This window comes from Hyaena hyaena, unplaced genomic scaffold (genome assembly GCF_003009895.1).
Source record: "Hyaena hyaena isolate Hyena2069 unplaced genomic scaffold, ASM300989v1 scaffold_498, whole genome shotgun sequence".
Lineage (NCBI taxonomy): Eukaryota > Metazoa > Chordata > Mammalia > Carnivora > Hyaenidae > Hyaena > Hyaena hyaena.
Window position 1 is genome coordinate 1,078,094 of NW_024081131.1, and position 21,430 is coordinate 1,099,523.

Genomic DNA, 21,430 nt, shown 5'->3' on the forward strand with positions numbered 1-21,430 from the left:
TGACCAGATGCATTGTCAATGAGCAGTAATATTTTGAAAGGAATCCTTTTATCTTAAGTTTATTTATTTATTTTGTGTGTGTGTGTGAGAGAGAGAGAGAGGAGCAGAGAGAGAGGGAGAGAGAGAGAGAGAGAGAGAGAGAGGGAGAGAGAGAGAGAGAGAGAGAGAGGGAGAGAGAGAATCCCAAGCAGGATCCACGCCCAATGTGGAACCTAACACAAAGCTCGATCTCATGACCATGAGATCATGACCTGAGGTGAAACCAAGAGTTGGATGTTAAACTGACTGAGCCATCCATGCACCCCAAAAGGAATCTCTTTTTCTGGGCAGTAGATCTCAACAGTGGGCCTAAAATATCCAGTAAACCATGTTGTAAAATAGATGTACTGTCTTCCAGGCTTTGTTGTCCCATTTATAGGCTATAGACAGAGTGGATTTAGGATAATTTGGGGGGGGGGGGGCAGAATTTTCAGAATGGTCAATGAACATTGATTTTAATTTAGAGTCACCAGCTACATTAACCTCAAATAAGCAAGTCAGTCTGTCCTTTGAAGTTTTGAAGTCAGGCTTTGACTTCTCTGTAGCTATGAAAGTCCTAAGTGGCATCTTCTTCCAAGAAAAGGCTGTTTCATTCACTTTGAAAATCTATTGTTCATTGTGGCCCACTTCAGCAATTATCTCAGCTCAAACTTCTTGATAACTTGCTGCAGCTTCTACATCAGCACTTGCTGTTTCATCTTGCACTATTCTTTCATGGAGATGGCTGCTTTCGTAAACCTCATGAACCAACCTCTGCTAGCTTTACACTTTCCTTCTGTAGCTTCCTCACCTCTCTCAGCCTTCATAGCATCGAAGAAAGTTAAGGCCTTGCTCTAGATTAAGCTTTGGCTTAAGGGAATGCTGTGGCTGGTTTGATATTTAGGCCAGACCACTAAAACTTTCTTCCTATCAGCAGTAAGGTAATTTCACTTTTTTTTTTTTAAATCATTCATGGGTTCTCTGGAGTAGCACTGTTAATTTCTTTCAAACCCTTTTCCTTCACATTAACAATTTGGCTCTTTGGTGCAAAAGATCTAGCTTGTGGCTAATCTCAGCTCTTGACATGCCTTCCTCACTAAATTTAATCATTTCTAGCTTTTGATTTAAAGTGAGAGACATGTGACTCTTCTTATCGTTTGAACACTGAGAGGCCACTGTGGGGTTACTAAGTAGCCTCATTTTCAATACTGTTGTATCTCAGGAAATAGGGAGGCCTGAGGAGAGGAGAGAGATGGGGGAATGACTGGTGGGTGAAGCAGTCAAAACACACACAACATTTACTGGTTAAATTTGCCTTCTTAAATGGGTGTGGTTTGTGATGTGCCCCTCCCCCAAAAAACAACTACAATAGTAACAGCAAAGATCACTGATCACCATAACAGATATAATAACAATGATAAAATATTGCTAGGGTTACCAAAATGTGACACATAGACACAAAGTGAGCAAATGTTGTTGAAAAAATGGCACTGATAGACTTGATCAATGAAAGGTTGCCACAAACCTTCAATGTATAAAAAAAAATGCGGTATCTGCAAAGTGCAATAAAGTGAAGCACAATAAAATGAATATTAAGTAAGCAGTAAATTGCGTGCAATATTACACATAAAAGGGGGGCGCCTGGGTGGCTCAGTTGGTTAACTGTCCAACTCTTGGTTTTGGCTCAGGTCGTGATTACTCAGTTCATGAGATCGAGCCCCACATCAGGCCCTGCACTGAGAATGCAGAACCTGCTTGGGATTCTCTCTCTCCCTCTCTCTGCCCCCCCCCCTTGCACTTTCTGTCTCTCTCTCTCAAAAATAAATAAATATTTTGAAAAAACATGAAAGGAAGGATAGCAGCCAATCCCATAGTTTTTCGTCTTAAACCTGTTACTTTAAATCAGTTCCCAGAAAGAGAAAGTAGAGTGAACTGCATTATTATTATTTTATTTTTATTTTGACTCTGCAGAATATCATTCAGATTTGAATTACTTCACTAAATGGAGATGCCACAATTAGCAAAAAATAAACAACTTAGAGCACAACAAGGCATATTTCTTTCCATATTTAAGAATTGAATTAGCCACAAGTAACAGAAAGAAATCCAAAATCACAGTGGTTTAACAAGATAGCAGATTATCCTCTCCCACATTTAGAAAAAAATCTAGAGGTAATCTCTCTTGGACTGGTAAACCACACCACAGTGCCAGGAAACCAGGATTCTATGTTTTGTTCTATCATCCTTAGCACATGGTTGCCAAGTCATAATTCAAATTGGCTTATTCAGGCTCCAGATGCCACATTCACATTGTAGCTAGAGGAAGGGGGAACAGCATAACAGCCCTTTCCCTTTAAGGACATTTCCTGAAAGCTCCTTGTGCCACATCTGCTTGTATCCTACGGGACAGAATCTAGTCATGTGACCACATCAAGCTACAGGAAAGTGGGGAAATACAGTCTTCTTCTGGACAGAGATGGGCCCCATCAAAAACTAGGGATTCTGCTAAGAAAAAAAAGGAGAGAAATTATTAAAGAAGGCCTCTTTGTCACAGAGGGCTTTTAGATTTGCAATGTTCCATAGATAAATTTATTTATTATATAAATAGATCAATATCCCTTTGAACAGCAAAATAACTCCCATAGAGTAAACATCAAAAATCTATTTTTGAATTTTGCAAACTAAATTTAACTTTAAAAAAAAAAGTTTTTAACATATATTTATTTTTGAGAGACACAGCCTGAGCAGGGGAGGGTCAGAGAGAAGGAAACATAGGATCTGAAGCAGGCTCCAGGCTCTGAGCTGTCAGCACAGAGCCCTATGTGGGGCTCAAACCCATGAACCGTGAGACCATGACCTGAGCCAAAGTCAAATGCTTAACTGACTGAGCCACCCAGGCGCTTCTAAATTTAACTTTCTAAATGATGATTTAAGATGGGCTTTTTTCGATATAACTGATGAATATTCCTTTTTCTAGAAGCATACTTCATTATGAAGAAAGAATGAAAGCCAGACAGAAAAAGACATCTTTTTTTAAATGTTTATTTCTTTATTTTGAGAGAAAGCACAAGTGGGGGAGGGGGAGAAAAAGAGGAAGAGAGAGAGAATCCCAAGCAGGCTGAGCACCATCAGCACAGTCTGATGTAGGGCTTGAATGCACGAACTGTGAGATCACGACCTGAGCCAAAATCAAGAGTCGGACGCTCAACCAACTGAGCCTCCCAGGCACCCGGAAAACTGCATCTTAAAAGGAAGGAAGCTGGTACTACCCCACGGTTGCATTCTGCTTGGCAAGCAGACAACACTGATATCATTTTGGAGCCCTGCCAAACGAGCCATACGTCCGGCTAGGCTGGATGGACTACAGGGCCACACACCTGCTTGCATGGGCCAAGGGTGCTCCCTGCTGCGATGTGGCCTAAAAGCATACAACATGGGCCAATGGTGAGCTTAAAAGAATGTCCCTACAGAAGTCATATCTCAATCTGATAATGAAAATTGACTAATTAGGAAATATTGGACATTCTACATGAGTGAAACATAGCAATCTACATAGCGTGTCCTGAAACACTGCATGAAAAACTGGGTCCTAATTATTCTATCTGAAGTTGGATTAAACTATAGCCCTCGTGACTCCTTTGATCTGTCTCCCAGGAATTCAAATTATGAATAGAAACCTGAATATACATGTTAGGTTTTGCAGAAGTGGATCCTATGATGTTCTGCTGGAGCGTTAGTCTGTCAGGAGAGTGTTGACAGAGGTAATGATTGCTAGCTGCAGGGCCCAGAAAAATCCTACTTTAACAGGAAGTAATTGTAGAAAGTATTGGAAATCTCTAGCATTCTACAGCACACTCTACCTATAAGCAAATTTTGCTTTATCAAAGATCCCTTAGATGGGTTTAATTTTTCTAAAATTTAAGAGAATAAAAGGATCTGAAGAAACCACTTGTAAGATTTCCCTTTACTTTCATTCAAGCACAGATAATAATAGCTAATGGATGATATAGAAGACTTTGAAGTCAGTGATAAACTCTTTTATTGGGGGGCGGTGAGGGGAAATGTTGCCAGAGTATTAGTTCCTATACTATAAAAAAAAAAAACCCATTTATTCTTTTCATTCACAAGAGTAACTGCATAGAGGGGTGCCTAGGTGACTCAGTCAGTTGAGCCTCCGACTTCAGCTCAGGTCATGATCTCGTGGCTCATGGGCTCTAGCCCCACATCAGGCTGTGTGCTGACAGCTCAGAGCCTGGAGCCTGGAGCCTGCTTTGTGGATTCTGTCTTCCTCTCTGTCTCTGCCCCTCCCCCAGCTCATACTTTGTCTCTCTGTGTGTGTCTCTCTCTCTCAAAAATAAATAAAACATTAAGAAAAAGTTTAAAAGAGTAACTGCAGTAGCTTGGTATAAGTAGATAAAATTATGAATGTTTTTCGAAATAAAAATTGACTTTCTTATTTTTAAAATGCCGCTTACCATTCTCTAAAGATTTTATACTGTTTTGCAAAAAGAGGTTCCCAAAGGGAAGTTTGCATTGCAAAACAGTCTGGATAAACCAGGAATCTGAATAGTAAGGCCTGAGCAACTGTTGTTACAGCACTTGAACTCCCTTGCTAAGGGGAGTTGCCTCATAGTTGGATAACTGGTGCTTCTGTCTTGGGGTAACTTCCTGGCACAACTGAGTGCTTCCTTTTTGGACACAGCTGCTCTATTGTAATACTACCAATGTTACAAAAGAAAAGTAAAGCCTAAAATGGCGATCCAGAAGCAATGTTACATCAGTTTAAAATTTTAATCTCTGAGTAAGTGAGCTTACATACAAGTAGACCACGCCATGCAAATTACATTGAATATTGTGGTTATTTCAGCAGGAATTGATTAGTATCTTGGGGTCATCTGTACTGTATGTCTGATTATCCATTTCATATAAGACACGTGGTATCATTATTTTTTTATACATTTTAAAAATTATTTTATAGACAGAGTGTGAGTGGGGGGAAAGGGGCAGAGGGAGAAAGAGACTTAAGCAGGTTCCACACTCAGCATGGAGCCCAACTTGGGGCTTGATCCCATGACCTGAACAAAAATCAAGCGTCAGATGCTCAACTGAGCCACCAGATGCCTCGAGATATGTAATGTTATGATTCAGATTGTACTTTAAGTAATGTAGATAATAATTCCTCATACAGTGCTTTATTTTAATTGTGGTAACATTTTTTTTAAGTTTATTTATTTAGAGAGGAAAAAAGTGTGAGTGGGGGAGGGGCAGGGAGAGAGGGAGAGAGTATCACAAATAGGCTCTGCATTATCAGCACAGAGCCCGATTTGGCGCCCGATCTCATGATTGTGAAATCAGGACCTGAGCCAAAATCAAGAGCTGGATAATTAACCAGCTGAGCCACCCAGACACCCCTAATTGTGGTAACATTTTTAAGTATTCTGTAGCATTCTAAAAAAAAGGTTTATTTTTGAGAGAGAGAGGCAGAGTGCGAGCAGGGGAGAGGCAGAGCGAGAGGGAGACACAGAATTCGAAGCAGGCTCCAGGCTCTGAGTTGTCAGCACAGAGCCCTCCTTAGGGCTGGAACTCACAGACAATGAGATTATGACCTGAGCAGAAGTTGGACACTCAACTGAGTGTTCACTCAGTTAAAAAAAAATTTCAAATATCTGTTTGAGTCCCTGCTTTCTTTTGGGTATTACACCCAGAAGAAGTAGAATTGCGGGATGATATGGTAATTCTTTTTTTTTTTTAATGTTTTATTTATTTTTGAGAGACAGATAGAGACAGCATGAGGAGGGGAGGGTCAGAGAGAGAGGGAGACACAGAATCTGAAGACAGGCTCCAAGCTCTGAGCTGTCAGCACAGAGCCCGATGCAAGGCTCGAACCTACGAATGGTGAGACCATGACCTGAGCCGAAGTCGGATGCTTAACCGACTGAGCCACCCAGGCACTCCGTTAATTCTATTTTTAACTTTAAAAACGAATATATTTATTTTTGGGAGAGTTCAAGCAGGGGAGGAGCAGAGAGAGGGGACAAAGGATCTGAAGAGGGCTCTGCACTGACAGGTTGACTGCAGTGAGCCTGATGTGGGGCTCCAACTCACAAACTATGACATATGACCTGAGCTAAAGTCCGTTGAGCCACCCAGGTGCCCCAACCATTTTTAACTCTTTTTCCTTTAAAAAAGGAAATCAATCCTTTATCAGAGATACGATTTTACATACTGTTATAAGGAGTAGTGAAGTCCACAATGATAGCTAAGTAGCAGATGGGATGAACACAGCTTTGTGCAAGTGCATGAAACATACCGATAAGCAGGTCTCACAGGGGAAAGGATAAGTAGTCCAGAAATCTCCCACAAATGCCAAAGTGAAAGGGTTTGATCTTTCAGTCTTACGCAGAGTTCTCAGTGTTTTATCCTCCTTGGTGTGTGGGTGTGGCGTTACCTGAAGTTTCTCCCTCATTTTCTTAACTCCAAAGCCCCGCCCCGGACAGATCAATGATTTGCTTTAGGGCAGTGTTTCTCAAACTTTCCTCACTGAATAATTTTTACCACATTCACATAATATGTAACTTTTTTTCTAACGCTTTTTTTAAAAATCAACCCAACTATTTATTTATATGTATTTTTAAGGTAGGTTTCATACCCTGTGTGGAGACCAACCCAGGCTTGAACTCATGACCCTGAGATCAAGACCTGAGCTGAGATCAAGAGCCAGATGCTTAACTGACTGAGCCACCTAGAGTGCCTAAGTCAACTCAGTTGTTTGTTTGTTTTTTTTAATTTTTTTTCTAATAGTTTATTGTCAAATTAGTTTCCACATAACACTCAGTGTTCATCCCCACAAGTGCCCTCCTCCATGCCCATCCCCCCTCCCCCCCACATCCATCAGTCCTCAGTTTTTGTCAGCATTCAAGAGTCTCTCATGGTTTGCCTCTCTCCCTTTCCCCCACCATTTCCCCCCTTCTTCTCCCCCTTGTTACTCCATCAAGTTCCTCCTAATCCTCCTATACGTGCAAACATATGGTATTTGTCCTTCTCTGCCCTAAGTCAACTCAGTTTTAAGAATTGAATTTATCTTAAAAGAAAACTTTAAAATCAATATTGTAAATGGAAAACCAGAATCAAGTATCCTTCCAGCTACAGCAAATTATAAATATCAGTTACTCCTTTGTCATTCAGGATATCCCTTGATGGTGGCCCTAGATAAGCGTGCCTTCTCCCTAACAGCGGGCCCAATTACACCTGCCAGGATTTTGGGTGGGACTATTTATTGAGTAGAAGGTGCCATTCAGTGGACATTCTGTACTTGTGCCCAGGTTTGTGCCCAGGGAGTGGAAATAGTCTGATGGTGGCATAGTACCATCAGAAATGGTTTTTTTTTTCTTTCTTTCTTCTTCTTCTTTTTTTTTTTTTGAGAGAGAGAGAGAGGGCATAAGTGAGCAAGGGGCAGAGAGAGAGAGACAGAGGGAGAGAGGTGAAGCTGGACATTTTTGGTATGTTTATCAGCCATTCATATTTCTTTTTTAGACTCATTCATCAGTATACTTTATCTCCCTTTTTGTAGAATGTCTTTTTACTCTTTTATGATCTCTTTGTACACTATACATATTTTCTCAATTCTTAAATTTATTGCAATTATTTTCTCCAAATCAATAACAAAAGTTATTTTGTAAGTTACAAAAGTTATTTCGTAACTTTATTTGTGGTGCATTTTCATCGGGAAGAATTCTTAAATTTGCCTGTCAAATCTATCAGTCTTTTACTTCATGGCTTCTGGTTTTCATATCTTGTTATGCCTAGATCAAAACTATTCTACTTTTTTTTTTGTGAGAAGTGTTAACATTCTTTATTTAATTTTATACATAAACCACACTAAAATGCCTTTCATTAAGCAAAAGGCAACATTTAAATGCAGGGAATTTTAATTAAATTGGCATAGTTAAGACTAAAAAGATAAAGTGGACGTTGCCAGCTTATCTTCAGCCCTTGCCTTTAACAGGCTAACAAACACAACTTGAAACACAGCTGAATCTTGCTGTTCTGATATAGTGAAGGGATTTCCTCAGTATTTAAATATACTAATATAACCAGTTATATAAATCGAAATATAAAACCAATCTCCTATAAGTTTAGAGATGGCATTTACCATCTCTGAAAAGCTTAACATCTAATCAATTCCAATCATATTTTTTGAAGGGGAAAACAGTGACAGCACTTGCTGAACCAGAATTACTATCAAAGTTCAAAAAGCCAATCATATTCATTTAACCACAAGCCAATCTCGTTTAAATCAGAACTGTCCAAAATATTCTATCAGCCATTCATGATCTGAATTCTGGAGTATGAGATCAATTTAAATATGGTACACATAAAAATGTCGTGAGACATTTTTGGTTTGTAATAAATAATGCAACAGCCAACTATTACTCGTTAGAAGCTTTTTTGAGATAAGCTATCAAGTCTGCTCTTTCCTCTGCCTTCTTAACGCCAGCAAAGATCATTTTTGTTCCTGGGAGGTACTTCTTGGGATTCTCCAAATACTCCGTCAGTGTCTCCTCTCCCCAGGTGACGCCTTTGTTCTTGTTGGCATCCGTGTAAGAAAATCCAAGGGCTTGACCCGTCTTTCGCCCAAATAAACCATGGAGATTTGGCCCCGTCTTGTGTTTGCCTCCCTTTTCCGCGGTATGGCACTGGGCACACTTCTGAACAAAAATCTCCTTGCCTTTCTCAACATCGCCCATTTTTAAATCCCTCTTTGGTCACGCCCGAAGCGAAGGAGCCCGCTCACAAGCCGGACGTCCAGCTCTCTCCAAAACTATTCTACATTTTATTTGAGTAGTTTATACTTTAATTTTCAATATTTGGAGATGTAATACACTAAGAATTTATTTTGGAGTATTATGTGAAGAGGGAATCAAATTTTTTGTTCAGAACAAGTAGCCAGTTGTTTCAACATCATTTCTTAAATAGTCTATTAATTTGCTGCTGATTTAGAATGTTTTCTTTTTTTTTTAATGTTTTTTTATTTATTTCTAGGAGAGAGAGAGAGAGAGAGAGACAGCGTGAGCAGGGGAGGGTCAGAGAGAGAGAGGGAATCACAGACTCTGAAACAGGCTCCAGGCTCTGAGCTGGCAGTCAGCACAGAGCCCGACGCGGGGCTCGAACCGCAAGATCATGACCTAAGCGAAAGTCAGACGCTTAACCGACTAAGCCACCCAGGCGCCCCTAGAATGTTTTCTTTTTAATACACTGATTTGTTAGAACCATATGGATCAATTTTGGATTCTCTATTTTGTTCCATATGATATTAGTCTCTTCCAATATCCATAACATACATTTTAAATTACTTTAGCTTTAAATTTTAATGTATGATGTGACGAGCTCCCCTTCATTATTCTTTCCCATAATTTTGAATTTTTCATGAATATTAGAACGAACTTGTCAAATACAACCCTTACTTCCCCAAATTGTGATTGTGATTGAAATTATATTACATTTATATGTTAATTTGGAAGCACTGCCCTCCTTTATAACATTAAGTTATCCTGGGTGCCTGGCTGGCTCACACAATGGAGCATGAAACTCTTGATCTTGGGGGTTGTGACTTCAAGCCCCATGTTGGACTGTAGCTTAATTAAAAAAGAGAGAGAAATTAAGCTATGCCACCCAGGATTTTAAATAGTTTTAAATTTAGTCCAATTGTTTTATGTTCTTCAGCAAATTCTTAAGATGTTCTCAACATAGGTCTTGCTACTTTTTAAAAAACAATATTCTTGGGTATCCGATGAGCTACTCTGTAGAGATCTGTTTGTGATTATCACCCCCAATCAGGATAAAAACTGTAAGGTAGTTTTTCTTGTGAATTTTCGTATGCACCATGTTTTTGTTTTGCCTCATCTTGAAAACTAGAAGTTAGAGTATTCAAAGTTTTGAGGATGAACAAAATGCATCAAGAATTAAAGATGATTTTTTACTGGCTAAGATGGGTAAACTGTTTGTCTGCTAAACTTGTCTGATTCATTAAATTTGTCTCCTCAAGCAAGATAAAGTGTTTGAGTCAAAGTGGATTCTATTTCTTCTCCCCGGGTCTTGGAAAGAAAAAAGGTAGAAGTAAAATCCTTGATTTTGTTTTTTTTAATGTTATATTTATTTCTGAGAGAGAGAGACAGCACGAGCAGGGGAGAGTCAGAGAGAGAGGGAGATACAGAGTCTGAAGCAGGCTCCAGGCTCTGAGCTGGCAGTTCACACAGAGCCCGACACGGGGCTCGAACCCATGAACTGTGAGATCATGACCTGAGCCAAAGTTGGACGCGTAACCCACTGAGCCACCCAGGCACCCTGTAAAATTCTTGATTTTAATGTGTAGAATCTCAAATCATGTGCATCAGAATCACTTGAAGGGATTATTAAAACAATTTGCATTGCAACAAGTTTCCAGGTGATGCTCATGGTGTTAGTCCAATGACTACACTTGAGATTCACTGATGTAGTGAAGAAGTACCGCTGGGAGAGAAAGTCCAGTTGCCTTGCTGAGATAGATGCAAAAGGAAATGGTAGAGAGAGGATTGTAAGTTAGATCTCTTACCACAGTAAGAATTATTATGTTTGGCATTATATTCCCTTAAGTCGATACTTTTTTCCTCTGGGTTTAGGTCTTATTCATATCCTATTTATTTTTGTATGAAATGTTCTGGTTTTCTGGATTTTCAATTTGCATACAATTTGTAATCTCCACTTTGAATTCTGATGTGACCCAAGCATTATGCAGTTGGGTGCTTTAAAAATTAGTCTTTTTGTCTCATTTGTTCACTCGTTCATCAAATATTTATTGAGCATCATCAGAGTCACATGCTTGGGATATATCAGTGAGCAAAAGAGACAAAGATTTCCACCTTATGGAGCTTACATTAGTGGGCAGGAGATAAGCAATACACAAGAAACATAATAAGTAAGTTATACAGCATGACAGAAAGTGATCAATGTTAGAGGTAAAAACAAACAAACAAACAAACAAATGAAAAAACCAACCAACCCAAAACGCATACACACACGCACACACAAATATAGAAAAACAGAACAGAGACACAGGAATCATGGATACAGGTGGAGGGGCTACAATTTTAAATATGCTAATCAAATTAAACCTCAGGGAGAAGGTGAAATTTGAGTAAGAGCTTAAAGAAGGTGAAGGAGTTAGCCAAGTGGATATGTTGCAGAAGAATACACAGTTAAAAGCCTGCACAAAAGCCCTCAAGTAGTAGCGTGTCTAGAGTATCTGAAAAAGCCATGGGAGCAAGCAAGGGTAGAGAACTGGAAATGAGGTCAAACATGCAAAAGGGGCCAATTCATATATGGTTTTTGTAAGCCATTGTTATGACTTTAGATTTCATTTTGAGTGAAATGGGGAGCAATTGAGGAATCCTGAGCAGACGAGTGACACAATATAATTTATGTTTTAAAAGCATCACGGGCTCTTATGTTCAGGATATACTATAGGAAGCAAAAGTAGAACCAGGGAGATCAAGTAACAGGCAACTGAGCAGTAATCCAAAGGAGGGATGATAGCAGTTTGAACCAGAGCGGGGGCAGTGGAGAAATTGAGAAATGATCAGACTCTGGTTCCATTTCACAGAATTTCTTGATAAAATGAAAGTGTGGTGCAAAAGAGGGAAATCAAGGATGACTCTAAAGTTCTTAGTCACAGCAACATGAAGGATGGAGTTAACAACAGTGAAATGAGAATAATAACTGAACAGGTTTAGGGTTGAAGATCAGGAAATTAGTTTCAGATGTTCGCTTGACATCTAAATGGAGAAACTGAGTAGACAGTTAGATATAGGAAATTGGATATCAGGAGAAAAGTGAAGGTAAGATATACATTCAGGAGTTATCAGCAAATGGTTTTGAAAGCTATGAAACTAGAAATGATCACTGAGATTTATAAAAGACCAAACCCTGGGACACTCCAATGTCAAGAGATCAGAAAGAAGCATCATACCAATGAAGGATATACCAGTACTATAGGGAGAAAACAGAATCTGGAATTCTGGAAATCAAGTGAAGAAAATCTATCAAGAAGGAAGGAATGATCTACTGTGTCAAATATTTCTGTTAGGTCAAATAAGATTAGGATTGAAGATCAACCATTGGGATATAGAGGGTATTAGTGACCTTAGCAAGAGTGGTTTTGGTGATTGGGTGAAAGCTTGATTGAAAAAAGTAAAGGTGAGAATTGAAAGGGGGAATAGTATAGACAAGTATAGACTATTATTTCAAGAAGACATGTTATGAAAGAGAGCAAAGAAATGGGACATAACTGTCAAGGGAGGTGGGGTCAAGAATTTTGTACTTTTTTTTTGAAATAGAAGAAATAACATAATGCTTGAATGATAGTGGAGATAATCTAATATGGAGGCAAAAATTTGTTAACAGAGGAGAGAGGAGGGAGAAATGTTGAATCAATTATCATTGAGCAGCTGAGCGGACAGGATCTAACAACCTTAAAGGGCCAGATAGTGACTATTTTAGGCCTTGAGGGCCACACATTCTCTGTTGTATATTCTCCTCCTACCCCAAGCCATATATAAAAATGTAGAAATCATTCTTGGCTCATGGACTATGTGGAAACAAATAGTAAGATTTGGCCCTCAGGCTGTAGTTTGCCAATCCCTGATCTAGTACAGGCAGAAAGGCTAATTTTAGATAAGAGCATGGAGAACATGCATAGCTTTTGTATAGTAATAGGCTGAAAAGCAGAGTACATGAGTTCAGCTGCTGGTACGTAGACACGTATAGTAGCAGAAACTCTTCTGATTGTTTCAATTTTCTCCAGGAAATAGGAAAAGTTATCACTGAGGGTAAGATTGAGGGCAGAAAGTACCGAATATCTGAAGAGAACTGTACAAAATAGTTGTCTATGAAAAGGAGAGCATGGATAAACTTAGAGCCAACTAATTTGATTGCCTGCCAGCATTTTGAGATCACTTGAGGATTGTGTTCATAAATTTAAAGTGAGACCTCTTTACACTTTGATTTTTTTTCTAGTCACGGTCGGCTTGCTGGGAGCAAGAGTGGAATAAACAAACACTGATTAGAGTTACAGTTTTGCCAGGTGAGTACGATGAACCAAGAGAGAATATTAAGGAAATGTCCAAGGGAGTGATCAATAATAGATCATGAAATTTAAAGAGGGGGAAAAAAGGTGAGAGGCAGTGAAACAGTGATAGGATCAATGTATTGGAATTCCCAGTGACTTGGAAGAACTGTTGGGAAGCAGTATCACTGGGTGAGCTGGAAAGAAAGAAGAAGGCGGTCATAGAGGGAGATGCATGAAATTCAGATATTGGTGAGTTTGTAGTTACTGGTAATAAGTAGGGAATGACCAAGGGAGGGGCTTATATACTATCAAAAGGAGAGCTAGTCAAGATGAGAATCAAAGCATTAGAAATATCATTGATATGCATATTAAGATCACCCAGAATGGAGGCACTGGAATTGGAGAGACTGACAAAGATAAATTATCAAGAAATAAAGGTAAATTTGTTGACTTGAGGTTTTATTGTATTGAGATCTTAAGAGTAGATTTTAAGATTTCTACCTTTTGAAGTTCACTAAGGTTTTCTATATAGCCAAATTTGATTAATAGTTGGAAATCCTCCATAGACATAAGACAATATGAATTTCCTACTTGTAAGATACAAAATTATATTCATAATTATTTTTCATTAGTTTTTTTCTCAATGGATATGGAGAGATCCGCTAGTATGACATTGTATAGAAGGAAGAATGATGGTTTAGATAAGGCTGGTGGTAGTAAAGACGAAAGGAAATGGATAGAGTGACAGAAATTAAAGAAATCAAATCATCAAGACCTATCAATGAATTGAATATAGCATATAAAGGATGGAAGCAACAAGGATGTCTTCTAGATTTCTATAAAAAGGTGAATGATAGTCTAGCATTATCATTAAGAACAGAGATTCAGGATACCTTTGTTCAAAGTTAGCCTTACTTATAAGGTGTATGATATCAACACGTTATTTTGCTTCTCAGTTTCCTCACTGCAGAAAGCAGGTAATAATAGATGAGATTCTTGTGAGGATTAAATGAATTAATGGATATAAAACACTTCTTTCAGCCCTAACACATAGTGAGCCTTCAGTGAGTGTGAGCTATTTTTAGTCTTTACTGAAACATTCAAAGATGATCCAGTTTGAAAGGCAAGTAATAAGCTCAGTTTTGTATGTTTCAAAGCATATACTGGAAACAATACATGTGGAGGTGTTAAGTAAGTAAGCAATTGGATAGTCAGGCCTGGAATGCAGAAAAAAAAGATCTGGGCTGGAGATACAAATTAGTGAGTCATGTGTATATTGATGGTAGCTATACACAGAAACCATGGGAGTAGATAAGATTGCCTGGGGTGGGGTGGGGGGAACAGTGAGGAGAAAGACTGATTCATAAAAATTATTTTAATGTTTATTTGCATGAGAGAGAGTAAGTGGGAGTGTAGGAAGGGCAGAGAAAGAGGGAGACAGAGAATCCCAAGTAGGCTCCACACTCAGTGTAGGGCTCAATCTCATAACCATGAGATCATGACTGGAGCCCAAATCAAGAGTCAGTTACTTAACCTACAACCACCCAGGCACCCTTGATTGTTTTTTTCAAGGTAAATTAATATGACATAAAGTTCACCATTTTAACCATTTTAGTGCAGAATTCAGTGACTTCCAGCACATTTGCAGCCATCATCACTAAATTTGAACATCACTCAACAAAGTTACCATTACTGCCACTAGGCAGTAACTCCCCAATCCAAACTCTTGCTAGCCCCTTGCAAATACTAATACTGTTTTTTATATCAATAGATTTGCCTGTTCCTGATATTTAAATGGAATCATACCATATGTGGCTTTGTGCCTGGCTTCTTTGACTTAGCATGTTTTTCAAGGTTGATCCATGTATCGGTACTTCATTCCTATTTATGGTGAATAATATTCCATCATATCGATATACCACAATGTGTGTATCCACTCATCTGTTGATGGACATTGGGGTTGTTTCTACTTTTTGGTTATTATTTGGCTAAACACATTCATGTACAAGTTTTGAAAACTTATTCTCAGTTCTCTTGAGTGTATATTTAGGAGTAGTATTGCTGGGTCATATAGTAATTTAATGTTTAAATTTTGAGGAGCGAAGAAAGTGTTTTCCATAGTGGCTGCATGATTCTACATTCCCACCAACAATTTATGAGGGTTCTAATTTCTCCACATCATTGCTAATACTTGTTTTCAAATTATAGCCAACCAGGTGGGTGTGAAGTGGTATTTTATTGTGGTATTGATTTGTATTTTCTTAATGGCTTATAATGTTGAGCATCTTTTCATATACTTCTTGGCCATTAGAATATCTTCCTTAGAGGAATATAGTCAAATCCTTGCCCATTGTTAAATTGGGTTGTCTTTTTATGGATGACTTAGAAGAGTTATTATGTACTTTAGATTAGAAACCATTAACAGATATATGACTTGCAAATATTTTCTCACATTCAGTGGGCTCCTTTTCTTGATAACATCATTTGTTGCATAGAAGTTTTAAATTTGGATAAAGTCTAATTTATCTATTTTTCATTTTGTACTTGTGCTCAGCTCAGATCATAATCACTGCTGGTGAGTTTGAGCCCGCCTCAGGCTCTGTGATGACAGCTCGGACCCTGGAGCATGCTTCAAATTCTGTGTCTCCCTCTCTGTCTGCACCTCTCCCACTCATGCTCTTTCTCTTTTTCTCTCTCAAAAATAAATATTAGAACATTTTTTTAAAAATTAAAAAAATATGTTTTGTGGATTCCAGTTAGCCTTGGAATATAATCCTTTTACTATGCTGCTGAATTCACCTTTGTTGAGATCTTTGTTTCTGTATTCATTAGAGACATTGGTCTGTAGTTTTATTTTCTTGTAGTTTCTTTGTCTGGGCTTACTATTAGGGTGATGTTGACCTCAGAGATGAGTTAGTGTTTCCTATTCATCTACTTTTTTTTTTTTTGCATGACTTTGAGTCTTCAAAGAAGACTTTGAGAAGGTGATGCTTTTTAAGGGTCTCATAAAGCCACTAATGAAGCCATATGGTTCTCAGCTTCTCTTGAAAGTTTTTTTGATTACGGATTCAGCCTCTTTACTTGTACTGTTATAAGTCTATTCTATTTCTAACAATTTTTTAATGCTTTATTTATTTTTGAGAGAGAGAGAGAGAGACAGTGTGAGCAGGGGAGGGTCAGAGAAAGAGGGAGACACAGAATCCAAAGACAGGCTCCAGACTCTGAGCTAGTTGTCAGCACAGAGCCTGATGCGGGGCTTGAACCCATGAACCATGAGATTATGACCTGAGCTGAAGCCGGACGCTCAACCAACTGAGCCACCCAGGCACCCCTATTCTAATTGAGTCAGTTTTGGTAGTTTGTTTCTAGGCAGTTGTTCCATTTAGATCATGTAACTTGTTGGCATATAATTGTTAAACAATTCCATTTGTTTCTATAAGATGTGTGGTAGTAGTAGTAGCAGTAGTAGTAGTAGTAGCAATAGTGGTACTAAGGTCCCATGTTATTTCTGATTGTAGTAATTTGAATCTTTTTTCTTGTTCATTCTATTTAAAAGTTTGTTAATTTTATTGATCTTTTTAAAGAATCAACTTTTGGTTTTATTGATTCTTCTGTTTTCTATTGTCTATTTCATTTATGTCTGTTCTATTATTTATTATTTCTTTCCTTCTGCTTGCTTTGGATTTCATTTATTTTTCTTTCTCTAATTCCTTAAGGTGGAAGGTCAGGTTACTGATTCTAGATCTTTTTAAATTTATGTATTACAACTATAAATTTCCTTCTGAGCTCTGTTTTTGCTGCATTCCATGTTTTAGTGTGTTCTACTTTCTTTTTCATTCCTCTTATTTTAAATTTCTCTTGTAGTTTCATACCATTGTGGTAAAAGAAGATAACTGATATGATATCAATCCTTTTAAATTTATTGAGACTTGTTTTATGGACCAACCTATATTCTACACTGGAGACTGTTTCACATGTGTCTGTGGTATCTTGGAATATCACTTTCCATCCTTTTAGCTCATTTGGTTCTTTGGTTCTAGAGTGAGTCCCTTGTAGAGTGGATATAATTAGAACATTAAAAACATCCATTCTGCCAATTTCTCTGCCTGTTATATGGAAATTAATGCATTTACATTTAATGTGATTTATTTTACTACATAATTTTTAGTTAGTGTCTTAATAGTTGCCCTGGGGACTATAATTAGCAACTAATACCAATATTGTTTAAATAAAAATCAACTTAGCTTCAAGGGTATAAAAAAATCTTTGCTCTTAGGCTTCATCTTCTGTTATCACCAATTACATCTTTAGACACTGTGTGGCCAATGACATAGATTTATAATTACTGTTTTTGTAGTTGTATTTTAAGTCATACAGAAAAAAAGCTACTAACCAAAAATACATTAACTCTTTTATATTACCTACATAGTCACCTTTAACAGTGTTTCCTCATCGTGGATTCAAGTTACTACCTAGTTGCTTTCATTTCAGGTTGAAAAATTCCCTTTAGTTATTTTTTGTGGGGAAGGACTACTAATGACAAATTCTCTCAGTATTTGCTTATCTGAGACTGTCTTAACTTCTCCTTCATTTTTGAAGAATAGTTTTGCTAGATATACAATTCTTTTTTTTTTTTAATATTTTTATTTATTTCTAGGAGAGAGAGAGAGACAGAGTGAGCAGCGGAGGGTCAGAGAGAGAGGGAGACACAGACTCCGAAATAGGCTCCAGGCTCTGAGCTGGCAGTCAGCACAGAGCCCGACGCGGGGCTCGAACCCATGAACCGCGACATCATGACCTAAGCGAAAGTTGGACGCTTAACCGACTAAGCCACCCAGGCGCCCCTAGATATAGAATTCTTGACAGTTTTTTTTTTTCTTTCAGCACTTTGAATATGTCATTCCACTGCTCCCTGGCTTCCATAGTTTCTGTTGAGAAATCAATTGTTATTTTTTTAAAAAATTTTAATGTTTTATTTATTTCTGAGAGAAAGAGAGACAGCGTGAGCAGGGGAGGGTCAGAGACAGAGGGAGACACAGAATCTGAAGCAGGCTCAAGGCTCTGAGCTAGCTGTTAGCACAGAGCCTGATGCTGGGCTTGAACCCACAAACTGTGAGATCATGACCTAAGCTGAAGTCGGACACTTAACCGACTGAGCCATCCAGGTGCCCTGAGAAATCAATTGTTAATCTTATTGAGGATCCCTTGTACCTGAGAGCTTGCTTCTCTCTTGTTGTTTTCAGGATCCTCTCTTTGTCACTGAATTTTGACAGTTTGATTACAATGTGTCTTGGTGTGGGTCTCTTTGAGTTTATCCTACTTGGAATTCATTGAGCTTCTTGGATATTTAAATTCATGTCTTTCTTTAAATCTGTGAAGTTTTTGGCAATTATTTCTTCCTTTTCTCTCTCTCCTCTCCTTCTGAGATGCCCACTATGCATATACTGGTTTGCTTGAGGTTGTGCCACAGGTCTTCTGGGCTCTATTCATTTTTCTTCATTCTCTTTCCTTTCTGCTCCTCACATTAGGTAGTCTTAGTTGACCTATCTTGCAGTCTTCTGGGTTCTTTTACTGACAGCTCACACATATTCTTGAATCCTTCTAGTGAATTTTTAGTTTCAGTTGTACTTTTCAACTCCAGAATTTCTATTTGGTTCCTTTCTAACTTCTTTATCAATATTCTCTATTTGGTGAGACATTGCTGTCCTAATTTCTTTAGTTCTTTGTTCATGGTTTCCTTTAACTATTCCAGCATATTTAAAAAGTTGGTGGAGGGGCGCCTGGGTGGCTTAGTCGGTTAAGCGTCCGACTTTCGCTTGGGTCATGATCTCACAGTTCTTGGGTTCGAGCCCCACGTTGGGCTCTGTGCTGACTGCCAGCTCAGAGCCTGGAGCCTGTTTCAGAGTCTGTGACTCCCTCTCTCTCTGACCCTCCCCTGCTCACGCTGTCTCTCTCTCTCTCTCTCTTCTAGAAATAAATAAAACATTAAAAAAAAAAAGTTGGTGGAAAGTCTTTGTCTAGTAAGTCCAATGTCTGTGCTTCCTTGGAGATTGGTTCTATTAACTTTTTTTTCTGTATATTGGACACACTTTTTTTTTTTTTTTTTTGACTGCCTGGTTATTTCGTGTTGAAACTGGACATTTTGATTATTACAGTGTAGCAAGTCTGGAATTCAGATTCTTCTCCCTCCCTGGAATGTTTTGCTGCTTACTGTGATTGCTTTTGTTTGTTTAATGACTTTTCTGAACTAACTTTGTCAAGTCTGTATTCCTTATTTGTGACCACTGAAATCTCTGTTCTGTTGGCTTAGTGATCAGCTAGTGATTCAACAGAGATTTCCTTAATTGCCTAGAATAAAAAAATGAAAACAACTTCCAGGCTTTGTCAGAGGGCTCTTTGCATGTGTTGGGGGCATGTCTTTAACATCCAAATGGGCAATTTATAAATCCACCTTAGCTTTCACTTTTTATCTGAGCAGATCCTGAATATTAGCTAGAGGTGAGACTTTAGGAACTTTGCAGGTTTTTTTCTGAGCATTTGCCCCAGGTAGTCTTTTAGATTCCCAGGAATATGTAGGAGCTTTTCAAAGATTTTGTTCTCCAAAGTATCTCACTTTTCAGCCTTTTCTCCCAGGCCTTCTGTTGTATTTATTATTTACCCCAACTGTTATTCCTATCCCCAACTAGCAGCTACTAATAAACTTGCCTTTAAATGTTTTTGACAAATGTCCCCTAGGTAGTCACTTCTGCCTCAGGAGAGTTTCAAGTTAGGCAAAATAAGAGCAAGTCCTTGCACCAGTCCTTCAGGGAGCTACCAGACAGGTCAAAATAAACTACTACATGGGGCACCTGGGTGGCTCAGTCGGTTAAGCGTCCAACTTCAACTCGGGTCATAGTCTCACAGTTTGTGGGTTTGAGCCCCACGTCGGGCTCTGTGCTGACAGCTCAGAGCCCAGAGCCTGCTTCAGATTCTGTGTCTCCCTCTCTCTCTGCCCTTCCCATGCTCATGCTCTGTCTCTCAATAATAAATAAACTTTAAAAAATAAATAAATAAAATAAACTATTACAGTTATTTAATAACAAAGTCCATTTTGCTACCTTTGTCACCAGGAACCTACACTGGAAATGCAGGCTGTTTTCTTCAAAACTGCCATTGAACTGGGGATGAAGAAATGGGGCGAGAGTTAGTGTAAATAACACAAAGCCCTCCTAACGGGATTCTACCACCTTGTTCTTGATTAACTATTCAGCTGGGTACTGTAACCTTTTACTAATTTCCAGTTCACCTAAACTTGATTCTGACAATTATTGCCAAACCATTTGCTGTTTATGTGGAGTCACAGGTCCTTGGAATTCGATAACGGCCGTTTTTGTTGACATCACCCACAGGGGACTGATTCGTGGAGAACTTCGACATTTGGTAGTGGAGTAGAAGAGGATGAATTTGCAAAAAGGAATGAGAGGGGCTGTCAGAGAAGTAGGAAAAAAACCAAAGAATGTGATGTGTTATAGAAGCCAAGGGAGAAATGTAATGCAAAGAGTAGGTATTAATGCCACATTATTATTCTAAGATCAATTAGGAAAAAGATTGGAAAATGTTCAGTGAGAACTGGTACATAGAAGTCATTTGTGACCTTAGGACTATTTTTCAAGAATAGTCCTTCCATTTCTTCCTTCCTTCCATCCTTCCATCTCTGTGCCCAATGTGAGCCTTGAACTTGTAACACCAAGATCAAGAGTTGCATGCTCTACCAACTGAGCCAACCAGGCGCCCAAAACTATTTTTCAACGTGATGTTGGTATTTTGAAGAGGGTAATTCTTTTTTCATAATACATTTTTAAAGTTTATTTGTTTATTATTGAGAGAGAGCACAAGCTGGGGAGACGCAGAGAGGGAGACACAGAATCTGAAGCAGGCTCCAGGCTCTGAGCTGTCAGCACAGGGACATTAGGACAATGCAGTAGCATCCTAGCTAGTTTCTCTGCCTCCTTCCTTGCCATATAGACTATTCTTAACACAGTAGCTAACATTACTTTTCTGCTTTTAACTCTCCAATGGCTTCCCAGCTCACTCAGAATAAAAGGCAACCTTCTTACAAAGGCCTATTCAATCCTTCATGATCTGCTCCTTAATCCTCCTTCTTTAACCTATTCGACCTCATTTACTAAAAATTTTCCCCTCTGCAAAAAGGAGTGAGAGGAGCTGTCAGAGAAGGAGAAAGAAGTAGTCACATTCTACTCCCCCCCCCCCCCCCCCCCCGTTTCTTTATTGTTCTTACACATCAGACACCTGCCTCTAGACATTTGCTCT

At 38.7% G+C, this 21,430-nt stretch overlaps 1 protein-coding gene across 1 annotated transcript; it reads right to left on the reverse strand.

The window, feature by feature from the left end:
• Positions 1-8,447: 8,447 nt before the first annotated feature.
• On the reverse strand, positions 8,448-8,765 carry LOC120247050 (cytochrome c-like). Its single transcript, XM_039254764.1, has one exon. The coding sequence runs from the start codon at positions 8,763-8,765 to the stop codon at positions 8,448-8,450; it is 318 nt and encodes a 105-aa protein (XP_039110695.1).
• Between the last annotated feature and the right edge of the window lie 12,665 nt (positions 8,766-21,430).

What these genes read in the sequence shown, in the direction of transcription:
- LOC120247050 (XM_039254764.1), bottom strand. Translation starts at nt 8,765, where the DNA reads ATGGGCGATGTTGAGAAAGGCAAGGAGATTTTTGTTCAGAAGTGTGCC.